This window comes from Schistocerca serialis, unplaced genomic scaffold (assembly GCF_023864345.2).
Source record: "Schistocerca serialis cubense isolate TAMUIC-IGC-003099 unplaced genomic scaffold, iqSchSeri2.2 HiC_scaffold_1401, whole genome shotgun sequence".
In the NCBI taxonomy this organism is placed as follows: Eukaryota; Metazoa; Arthropoda; class Insecta; order Orthoptera; family Acrididae; genus Schistocerca; species Schistocerca serialis.
In genome coordinates this window covers 880278-892554 of record NW_026047627.1, presented here as the reverse complement: position 1 = coordinate 892554, position 12277 = coordinate 880278, and the positions used below count along the sequence as shown (strand labels likewise).

Below are 12277 nucleotides of genomic sequence, written 5' to 3'. Positions count from 1 at the left end.
AATGGCTTAGGAGTGCGTCATTGACTAGTGATCAAAATTTTTAGTGTCCCAGTTTTCAACACAGGCACTGCTTAACTTCTGAACAAAAATTAACAGCAGTGTCAGCAGAAGACGTCCAGCATAAGAAGTCGCCATTTTCCTGACAAAGGCTTTGTCAAATAGGGTGGAGGAACGACAGAGCTTCAGGGCATTCCCTTCCCCTTGGGGTGGGAAACTGACCTCAAAAGGGAGAAGAGTCAGTAATGATCAATGACGCGAGGATGCAGAAGGTAATGGAATCGAATAAATTAAAACCACATGACGTGTATCCATAGGACATACGTCGTTAACAGGGAAACTGTCTTGAAGCAATCTGCACTGAGAAAAGATTCCGGACAAGTTACCCTTTTGGAACTCTGGGAGTGGACTACCAATGTCGAAGTGACCATGAAAACGAGACGGAATAATTTACAAAGGGATAACCTTCCACGACTTGGAGCTTTGAATTCAAAGGTTTGATCGTAATTGGAAAGCTAGGGGGTCTAAATACGGAGGTGCAAAGGCCCCAGTCTAGATACGGTGGGGGTCATCGATGTGAAACAGAAGAAGGCTAAGGATTTGTCATAAGACACATTGGGGTAATATCAACAGTAACAGAAAATTGTGTCACGGGTGTAGGAATCGTTATGTATAAGAAGTAGGAGAGAGAGAGTGGGCTACTGGGAACAGCTCTATGCCAAATTTTTTTCTCACCAGATTCGAAATCAAACGAACGCCGACAACGATAGTCAGATACACATGGCAACGACACAAGCAAAAGGAGAAAAGAGAGAAAATATGGAACTGAAATGCAGTTGCAGGGGAAAGAAAAGAAGAAAGGGTCATGGGGTATACAGGCTTGGCATAGGGATGAGACAGGTGAAAATCTAATTGATTTCTGCAATCAAATTCAGATGATAATAACGAATACTCTGTTCAGCAATCATGTGAGGGAAAAAGAAACTTGGAAATGACCCAGAGACACTGGAAGATTCCAGCTGGATTACATCATAGTCAGAGATTCCGAAATCAGATATTGGAATGTAAGGCGTTCCCAGATGTAAACATAGATTTAATAATTATGAAGAGCAGAGTGAGGTTTAAGAGAGCCGACCAGAAGAATCAGTGTAGAAGGATGTAGCATACTGCAGTACTGAGAAATGAAACTTAAAGTTTACCAACGATGTGGATATTGCGGTAAGGAATATCACAGTGGGCTGTTCAGTTGAAGAGGAGAGGACATCTCTAGAAAGTAAAATCACAGACGGTGGACAGACGAACACAGATAGGGAAGCTAACTTCGAAGAAATATTCAGTAATAAAATAAAATACAACTGATCGATGAAAGAAGAAAGTATAAAAATGTTCAGGGAAAGACAGGAAGACAGCTACATTGACTGAGGTGGCAAGAGTCGTGGAGTACCTCCTGATATCATGTCAGACCTCCTTGTGCCCAGCCTACTGCAACAACTCGACGTGGCGGCGAACCAAGAAGTTGTAGGAAGTCCCCTGTACAAATAATATGCCATGCTGCCCCTATAGCCACCCACAACTGCTAAAGTGTTGCTGGTCCAGGATTTTGTACAGGAACTGACCTGTCGATTATATCCCACAAATGATCGATGAAATTCATATTGAACGATCCAGGTGGCCAAATCATTTACTCGAGTGGTCTACAATCTTCCCCAGGCGAGTGGTGAACAGTTTTGGCCCACTTACATGATGTCGTTATTCGAGAGCGTGAAGTTCACAAATGGCTGAAAATGGTCTCCAAGTAGCTAAACATAACTGTCTGCATTCAATGATAGGCTCAGTTGGACCAGAGGACCCTGCCCATTCCATGTTAACAAAGCCCAGCCTTTATGGAACCAACACCATTTTCCACAGTGCCTTGTTGGCAACTTGGGTCTGTAGCTTCGTGCGGTCAACGCCACACTCGAACACTACCATCAGCTCTCACCAACTCAGTCCGAGACTTACCTCACCAAGCCACGCTTTTTCACTCGTGTAGGATTCAACCAATATGGTCATGAGACCAGGAGCTGCAGGTGACAACATACTGTTAGTAAATGCACTTGCATTGGTCATCTTTTGCCGCAGCCCACTGACGCCAAATTAGCCGCACTTCCGAACAGATACGCTGGTAGTACATTCTACATTGATATCTGCGGTTATTTGACGCAGTGTTGCTTGTCTCTTGCACTGACCAACCTATGTACAAGCCGCTGCTTTAGGTCGCTATCTGAAGGCTGTCAGCCACAGCATTGACCGTGGTGACAGGTAATGCCTGAAATTTTGTATTCTCGGCACACTCTTGACACTGAATTCCCTAACGATTTTCGAAATGTAATGTCTCATGCGTCTAGCTTCAACTACCTTTCGGTGTGAAAAATCTGTTAATTCTCGCTGTGTAGGCATATGGCCACAATCACGTCGGAAACTTTTTACATGAATCACCTGATTACATACGATAGCTCCGCCAATGCACTGCCCTTTCATATCTTGTGTACACGATACTACCGCAATCTTCGTATGTGCACATCACTTTTGCACAACTTGTCACCTCGATGTAAGTCATTTAGGAATAACATAAGTACCATGTTCTAGGTATCCAAGGCTAAATAACTGCAGAAAACTTAAGACAAAACTTTAAACAAACAGTCGTAAGAAGGACTGACAAAGAATATAGAAAAGTCAAAACAATAATTACCATGAGAATTCCATTCCCAACGTCAGCAGAGAGAGCAGATAAATGGAAAGATTACATTGACAGCCTCTATGCAGGAGGAACTTTTCTGATGACATGGAAGAGGAAGCAATCTGTGTTGGCGTGGAAGATATAGAGGATGTACTGTTAGAGGCAATATTTAAAAGAACTCTGGTCGATTTGATAACAAATAAAGCTAAAAGGATACATAAAATTTAATCATGACTGCTGAGTTCATAGGGGAAAGTGGCACCCAATGACTATCCAAGTTAGAGTGTAGAATCAATGAGACTGGCAATGTACCGTCACACTTTCAGAACAAAATCATCACGTATTTCCAAAGGTAATAAGGGCAGATAATTGTGAAAACAACAGCACATTCGTCTTTGGAACTCATACATCCGAGCTGCTGATGAGAATGATATAAATACGAATGGAACAGAAAATTGAGAAACTGTCAGATGACGGTCAGTTTGTCTTTAGGAGAGGTAAAGGTGCCAGAGAGGCAGTTCGAAAGTTGTACTTGATAATGGAAGCAAGTCTGACGAAAAGTCAAAATACAGTCAAAAGTTTTTTTACCTAGATAAAGCGTTCGACAATATAAAATTCTGCAGAATCTTCCAAAGTCTTACATAAATATAAGTAAGTTACAGGGAAAGACAGATAGGTTACAATATGTACAAGAACCAAGAGGGAAGAATACGGGAAAATAAAGAACAAAGTGCTCAGATTAAAAGTGTGTAAGACAGGGTGCAGTCGTTTCTCCTACTATTCAATCTAATTATCGAAGAAGGTCTGAAGGAAATATAATAAAGGTTGAAGTGTGGGATTCAGATTAACAGTGAAAGGATGTCAAAGAAAAAATTTGTTGATGACATTGCTGTTCTCAGAGAAAGTGAAGAATTACGGGATCTGTTGAATTGAATGGAGAGTCTGATGAGTAAGGAATATTAATTGAGAATGAACTACGGAAATAAATTACTAATGTGAAGTAGCAGATATTGGAATTTTTTACATTTAAATTGGTGGTCATGATGTAGACGATATTAAGGAATTCTGGAAGCAAAATAACCCCTGATACACAAAACAAGAAGGACATAAAAAGCATACTAGCAAAGGCAAAATTGGTACAACTAGCCAACATAATTCTGCTACTATGAAACAAAGGTCATAATTTGAGGAAGAAATTTATGAGAATCTATGTTTAGAGAACTACTTTGTATGATACTGAATCGTAGACAGTGGCAAAACACCATGACTGAGGAGACTACGAGTGTCTGCGATGTGGTGCTAGAGAAAAGTGTTGAAAATTAGGTGGACATGTTGGATATGGAAAGAGGGGATACTTTGCAGAATTAGTGACATGGGGAAAGACTGACAAGACGAGGGGGATGTAAAAACTGAAGAGAAAGACAGATTGGCCTACATCCAGCAATTAATTGAGCATGTAGTGTGTAACTGCTATTTTGAGATGAAGGTTGGTGGAAGAGAGGAATTCATGGCAGGCCACATCAAACCAATTACATAACTACTGGCTAAAACAATTTCATTTGACAGATTAATAGAATTTATTTGTACTTAATTGTCTTCAGTTCACAAAGAAAGTTTTACATGTTATTCCTGAGGCTGCAACACACAGTTTGTAACATCAAAATGTAGGTGTTGCTGTCAAATGCAAATAACATGGCCCGTTTCTCAGTAGACATTCAGTTACATCGACAGTTTCTCGACACTCATTAGTGAACATTAATAAGGGATGTGTCAAAGTTTCATCCCTATGATGGCTTTGACTCTGCTGAGGAAACTTTCAGTAATGGATCTGAACTTCAGTGGAAAAATGAGTACCTGTTCTTCCTCAACGTTGGACTCAGCTTGTAACTCATCCCAAAGCAGTTACATTGGATTCAGCTCGGAATTCATGGCAGAATAGTACATTCATGGAATGTTGTTGTCCACAAACTCTCACGTGACAGATAATGATTTATTACAAGGAGCACTGTCTTGCTAATACAAACAATGATACTGTATTGTATGCAGTACATAAAGCTGGAAAACGTGATTCATATGCTGTCGAATTTAGTGTTCTCTTAAGCTCAATAGGGGAATAATAACATAACCAGCCTCCTTTTATACTGGCGGATCGTCCTTTCATTACATTTGTTGGTCAGTCACACATTAGATAGAGGTGTTTAGATAGTTTTGATCCTATTGTGTAGCTTGCCCCCAATGTTATTCAATCTGTATATTGAGCAAGCGGTAAAGGAAACAAAAGAAATATTTGGAATAGGAATTAAAAGAAATGCAAAGATTGACGTTTGCTGATGACATTGTAATTGTGTCAGGGACGGAAAAGAACCTACAAGAGCAGTTGAACAGAATGGACAGTGCCTTGAAAAGAGGATATAAGATGAACATCAACAAAAGCAAAACGAGGATAATGGAATATAGTCAAGTTAAATTAGGTGATGCTGAGGGAATTAGATTACGAAATGAAACGCTTAAAGTAGTAAATGAGTTTTGCTATCTGGGGAGCAAAATAACTAATGATGGTCGAAACATATATGATATAAACTGTAGACTGGCAATCGCAAGGAAAGCGTTTCTGAAGAAGAGAAATCTGGTAACAGCGAGTATAGATTTAAGTGTCAGTAAGTCGTTTCTGACAGTGTTTGTATGCAGTGTAGCCATGAATGGAAGTGAACAGAAGGGAATAGAAGCTTTCGAAATGTGGTGCTACAGAATAATGCAGAGGATTAGGTGGGTATATAATATAACTGATGAGAAGGTACCGAACAGAATTGGGGAGAAGAGGAATTTGTGACACAACTTGAAGCAGGGATCGGTTGCTAGGACATGTTCTGAGGCATCAAGGGATAACAAATTTAGTACTGGAGGGCAGTGTGGAGGCTAAAAATCGTAATCAGAGACCAAGAAATGAATACACAAAACAGATTCAGAAGGATGTAGATTGCAGTAGGTACTGGGAGATGAAGAAGCTTGCACAGGATAGAGTAGCAGGGAGAGCTGCATCAAAGCTGTCTCTGGACTGAAGACTGCAAGAACCTCAACAGTGTATGTAAATTCTGTCAGGTCTTTAGTGTATTCACGCAGCCAAGATCCAGATTGCCTAGAAATTTGAATGGTATGAAAAGCGCATGAAATTCGATGTACACTGGTGTCCAAAATTAAAGCAACAAACAGAAATTTTGTGAGGTTGCCTTTATTTTGCCATAAAATAGTACAAACAGGTGATAGTGAAGTAGGAACAATGTTAAGAACGAATAACATAAACAACTACAATATGCATAAAGGTAGAAAAAAATGTTCTTCGTTTTTTCCAACTTAACAGATTTGCACACAATCCAACAACTGGATAATGTGCTCAGCATGGGCCATGACCACCTCTGGCTCATACAACCCTGACATCGACAGGGCAAGCTGTCTCATGTGGAGGCAATAACACCATTCCTCCTGCAGAGCTACTCTCAAGTCTTATGGAATTGTTGGTGGATGCTTGTGTGATGCAACCCATCTCACTACTACATATAGTTCATATACGTATTACAAACAGTTTACAATAAATTCACACATTATAGAATAATTTGTCCTCTATGAAATTTACAATATTACAATGCTAATTTATAAAATAAAATTCATGGATAACTATATACAGTATAATAAAAGTTTTTACAGTCTTTGTTTCACATGTCATTCTTCCAGAAGTCCACATATGCCTTCGCTACTTTGCTGCACGCCATCAGGTCTTGGGCCATGCACGCTCTTGGATGGTTTACTAACGGACATTGAAGCAGATGGTTCATCGCCTGGATTCCCACATGGACACAAAGCACTTTCACTAATTCCCCACTTGTACAGATTTCTGTTACATCTGTCCATTCCTGAATATAGCCTGTTCAGGGTTTTCCATCTCTCCCACCTAAGTTCCGCACCTGATGGCAGCACTTCCTCAGAATCGTGTGCATATTCTTGTTGTTCCTGCCACAGTCTTTTTCTAGAAGTTTTTGGTGAACCTGTGACCGGTTTGGTTGAGTGGAGAAAACTACTTCTTGACATAAGGCGTTTTGGTACCATTTGGTACCCATGGAGCAGATGATGTTGATTTTGAACCTGTTTTGCTCGTTCAATTCTGCTCTGTATTGAACATCGGACATTTGGCAGAGCAATTCCTGACAAGCAGTATAGGTGTTCTATTCTTGTTGGCTTAAGACATCCAGTAATATGTCTACACATCTGGTTCAGGACAGTGTCCAGCTTGCAAACTCAGCAGCAGAATAACAGAGTGCCATTGTGGTGGTGCATGATTAGGTCGACATCTGGATGTTGTTAGCTTGCCAAGTAAGTTATTCTGTGATTGGATTTCTGCCCTGCTCTTCTCAATGTGCCACTTGAATGACAGTGTCCTATCAAGAGTAACTCCCAAGTACACTGGGAGAGGGCAGTGTGTTAATCTTGTGCCATTCCACCAAACATTCAGTTCTTGTTTCGCCTGTCTGTTGTTAAGATGGAATAGGCAAGTCTGGGTCCTACTTGGATTGGGTTTCAACTGATTTTCATTGTAATACATGATGAGATTTTCCAGGTTCTCAGCTAGTATTTCCTCAATATCCTTGTAGTTTTATGCCTAGCTGCTATTGCCCTATCATCAGCATAAATGAAAGATCTTGACCAGGGACTAATAGGCTGGTCATTTGTATAATTATTGAATTACATGGGGGCAAGAACACTGCCCTGGGGAAGCCCATCTTTTTGTAGTCTCCATCTGCTCTTGTTACCTTGGAACTCAACAAAATACCGTCTGTTGAAATGAATTGAGTACAGCAGTCAATTGAGGGCTTTTTGTTGTTTTTTGCACTTTTGCAATGAGATTTCTGTGGTTGATGGTATCATATGCTTCCATAAAATCTATAAACATCATCCCCGTAATAAGTCTTTTCTCAAACCCATCTCCAATATAGTGGGTTAGGCTGAGAGCTTGACTGGTACAAGATTTGCCAGGCCGAAATCCTGCTTGCTCTTTTATTAGGGTGCCTTCAGTAAGCTCTTTGAATCTGCTTAGTATCAAACAGTTTGTGTTGTGCACAACAGAGAGATTGGCCGATAACTCTTAGGATCTTCTGGGTCCTTACCAGGCTTAAGAATTGCAGTTATTTTTGCCTGTCTCTAGATTTCAGGAATTCGTCCAGTTGCCCAACAGCAGTTCATAAACTCCAACAGCCACAATTTAGAGCGAACACCAAGACGTATAATCTGTTCATTTTCAATATCATCTACGCTTGTGGCCTTACCAGTCTTTAAACTTTTGATTGCTTCTTTCAATTCTGATATTGTAAATGTACGATCGAGTGTATCATTATTTTCGTCTTGGACAGCATTAAGTCTACTCGTATGCCCTTTCTTCAGTCTGTGTTTCGCTTTAGCGGTTTTCAGGAGTTGGGAGGCTATTTGGTCTGCTGTACCGCCAGCAAAGCCTGGTGTACCTGCAGATATACCATCTAATTTTTGAGCAGTCTCTACGCTTTCCAACTACTGTGAGTCAGGTTAATGCTTTCTACAGTGTGTTACCACTTCTGTCTTCTATTTTCAATCATTGTTGATATGACTTCTTCGCCCACCTCCATTGTTTATGGGAAGAATGTGTTGGCGTCATAAAGACCACAATACATTTCTTATTTCTCTTTTGTCTCTTCCCTGTAGCCTTGCATGTACGATTTTCTACGTCCTCTCGTGTACTCTGCCGTGCACAGTATTTTAAAGCTTTAACAAACTCACTGAAGTTTTCTGGTAGAGGTGTGTATCCCTGATATGCTCTATGGGATTCAAATTGGGAGATCGAGGTTACCATTCCAGGTGTGCAATATCTTCCATATCCAAGAAAACTTCAATCAGCTGATCTCTATGGGGCATACCTTTATCGTCCATCAATACGAAGTGGTAGGCCACAGTACCTCGCACCGACGGCATATGAGGTTCAAAATCTCGTCACGATACCTGACAGGAGCTAAGTCTTGCCAATTCACCCATACAATGTCATGTGTTCAGGTAGTCCACGTAATCGCTGAGGACACCATTAAAGAACCTCCCTGATATCAGTCTCTTTTGCACGATATTTGGGTCACGAAATCCTGTTCCACGTTCCCACCATATGAAAATCCGTCGAGAATCACTCTCCAGACCATCTTTGGACTCATGTGTGAAGATAACATTGGCCCACTGTTCGGCCATTCGGTGGGATGTTGACGACTTCACTCTACACATTTCTTTCTGTGAAGTGTCAGACGTACATAAACCATGGGCCCCTGACAATAAGTGGCACTCTGGTGAGATCTTCTGTATAACGTTTGCCTCGATACAACACATCCAGTGCATCCTCCGAGGTGAGGTGCCAGTTGCTGTGCAGTAGTAAGGCAGTACCGTATGCCCTTTTAACCAAATAACGGTCCTCCCTTTCTCGTATCACACGTGGTCTGCCCTCGTCTTCGAGATACAGTTTCCGTCTCTACGAGCAGTCGCCACATCTGAGAAACAACAGTGCGATTCACATTAACCCATCGGGCCAAATCAGGTTGTGACTGTCCTCCTCCCATTCCTCCTATGGCCCTTCACTGCGGAGAGCCTGGTATGCGTCTTCTCTGTACCATACGGCACCATCTGTGACTGTCTACAATGATTGCGGATGTGGGAGTACCCAGCAAACACTACCCCATTGCTAGCCGCGCTGACTTCGTCGTGGGCGTGGTTGTCCGTTGACTGGAATGCTAACTTGCGTGTAGAACACGGTTGTGCAGACATCTGTTGACAGTTTGCATGATTACATCGTAAATCGGACACAGGACGGAAAATCGCAGTTAGAAGCTTCAATGTGGGACACCAGTACATTGCGGTAACCTTCATGACTTTTACGGACTCATCACAGTTCTGCTTCTGCCTCGGGCGCGTGTGTTTGGAGCAATTTGTAAGTATTCTCCTTTTGTTGCAGGGATCTTTCTGGAGAAGAGAAGGGCAAGATGCTGATTGCGGCAGCTAAGGAGGGGTCAGTGAGCAAGGTGCGAACGTTGGTGACAGTGGGGGCGGATGTGGAGGCGAAGGACGAGAACCAGCTGAACGCACTGCACTTTGCAGCAGCCAGGAGACATGTGGAGGTGGCGAGGCGTCTACTGGAGGATGGAGCTGATGTCAACGCCAGGGACCGCTGGCGGAACACGCCTCTGCATCAGGCTGCATGGAATGGCAATCCGGCTGTGGTGCGGCTGCTGGCGGCATCCTCTGCCGACTGCAACGCCAGGGATCACACAGGGAACACGCCACTGCACGATGCCGCACGGCGTGGCCACCCAGACACGGCGACTGCACTACTGGAGGCAGGGGCCGACAGAGAAGTGAGGAATGACGATGGGGATACGCCCCTGGACCTAGCCAAGCGGAACAACCACCAGCAGCTCATAGACATCCTAGGATCAAGCTAAATATAGTGCAAACGACTCTGGAGTAAAATAAAAAAAAGCCTTCTATGTGACCTTTGTTACTTATAAAATAAATAATACAGAAAAGCTTATCCCGCAGCCTTGGTTTGCACCCATATTTACATAGTACATACAACAACTCAAGTACCATTACACCAAGAGTGCTTATAGACTACTATAAGTTCAAAGAGGGACTCTCCTTTTACTGAAAATTCAAAACAAACTGAATAATACTCGATTACTAAGGAACACTAGTTTTCTACAATATTTTTTTACTGAAAAATACATTTTAGGTGCATGTTTGGTGCTATGTGGAACTTATATAAAACTTTTATATATTTCCTTGTATCCAGATTGCTGACACATAAGCTCTATACTTAAAATACATCTTCATTTGAGATCTTTCACTGAATTTACTTCTGTACCTAATGAGCTGACAGTCCAGCAACTTGTGTCGGCAGTTAAAAATTGGTGTTATTACCAGTACTTACAACACATTAGTTCCGATTCCAGACTGAATTTTGTTGCATCCTGTCTAGTTGTTGAGTATGGGGTGCCTAGGAAACTTCCTTCTCGGATCGCTAGACAACAGTTCAAGCAAATCGTATTAGAGAGTTTTATTACGAAATGAATCAATGACAATACTTAACTCTGACAATAACACAGAAGTGCTGCAAACAAAGGGCGACATGCAAGAAAGAAATCTCTTCAGTATAAACAATTCCTAAGTCACTGGTCTTGATGTGACTAATGTCTGCTGTAGAAGTGGCCGCAACAAGTTGTGAGTGGCGCTCATGTTTTCTTCCGCTGAAGGCCGCAGCTGTCACGTTGTGGTCCTAGACAGAGGTCGCTCAGCGTGCTATTGGGTGACGTCTTCTTCACAGCCCTGTCTGCTCTATCATTCCCGATCAGCGTGCCGGTGCTCGACTTTACGCCATAACATTCCTCCCCCCAAAACGACGGACCGTCGTCGTATAAGGAGCGCGACAACGGGAGGAAAGGCAGGAGCGGTGGACTGGAAACTGTGGTTGCAGCGGACGTCAGGCTTCCAGTTGTAGCCCGCCATCTGATCTGCACTCAGGTGCAAACGTCACCCGGAAAACGCACAGAAGGGCACGCATCCAACTCCTGAGACCCATAACCAGATGGAGAAGCCGCAAGCTGCTGCAGCGTTGGCGGGTCCAGCTCCTTGGGTAAGACGAGAGGAGGAGGCGACGCCTCCGTCTCCACGGGGTCGTCCTGTGGTGTCGTGACGACACTCTTTGACAGCTGTTGTGGCCACACGTCCTCGGGATCTGTGAATCTGGGCGAAGAGATACACAAGTATCACTGTGCACATTACAGTGGCGAATTTGATCCTGATGTCGGTACTGCAATCCGTCTGGGCCTGAAATGAGATTCACGCAAGCACCAAGTCGACGAACGATCTCGCCTCGCACCCACCGTCTGCGTCCATACTTCGACGCCGGATATTGAGGATGGCAGAGCTGGTGGAGCAGTGTCCGCCAGCGATGGTCCATCTTGTGGATGCGAACGATAGGAGGTGAGAAACCGTTGCTATAAGCGTATACCACAAGCAACCAAAAAGCTCCCACAAAATCTATGTGCACACGTTGCCATGGTGATTGCGACTTAGGCCAAGAAGAGAATTTTTATGGTGGAGCGGACCGAATTTCCCCAGATGCGTGACGCTGTTCTATTTAGCTGTCCATACCCTCCCAAGTACAGTCTCGACGCGCTGTTTCGTAATTATCCCCCAGTGTCAGCCCACTATCATTTTGAACAAGAATCACCCCTCGCTTTATAGCGAGGCTATGCCGACGTGCAAGGTATTGGCGCGCTACGGAGTTCTTAGTGCTATCCTATGAGCGAGGCAAAATTGTGCGAATGTAGTTTAGCAGAATCTCGAAATCTGAATCAGCTTCCGTGACCTGTGCAATTTTCCTGTTGTTCAGAGGCAAAGGTTGAAGCAATTCAGAATCCTGACCATCGATGTGACAACAAAATGCTGCAGAAGCGTCAAAGTCTGTATCAGGGTCAATCGTAAGACATGAAAGTACGTCCGCATTAC

General features: G+C 42.9%; 1 protein-coding gene across 2 annotated transcripts in view; it reads left to right on the top strand.

Moving 5' to 3' along the window:
- The window catches only part of LOC126442703 (ankyrin-3-like), a 116128-nt gene extending 105830 nt beyond the window's left edge, over positions 1-10298 (top strand). For both annotated transcript variants that reach the window (XM_050090753.1, XM_050090752.1), the window contains exon 6: positions 9723-10298. In XM_050090753.1, coding sequence (XP_049946710.1) covers positions 9723-10209 — 487 coding nt within the window. In that variant the 3' untranslated portion in view covers positions 10210-10298. The remainder of the gene's footprint in view (positions 1-9722) is intronic.
- The last annotated feature ends 1979 nt before the right edge of the window (positions 10299-12277 follow it).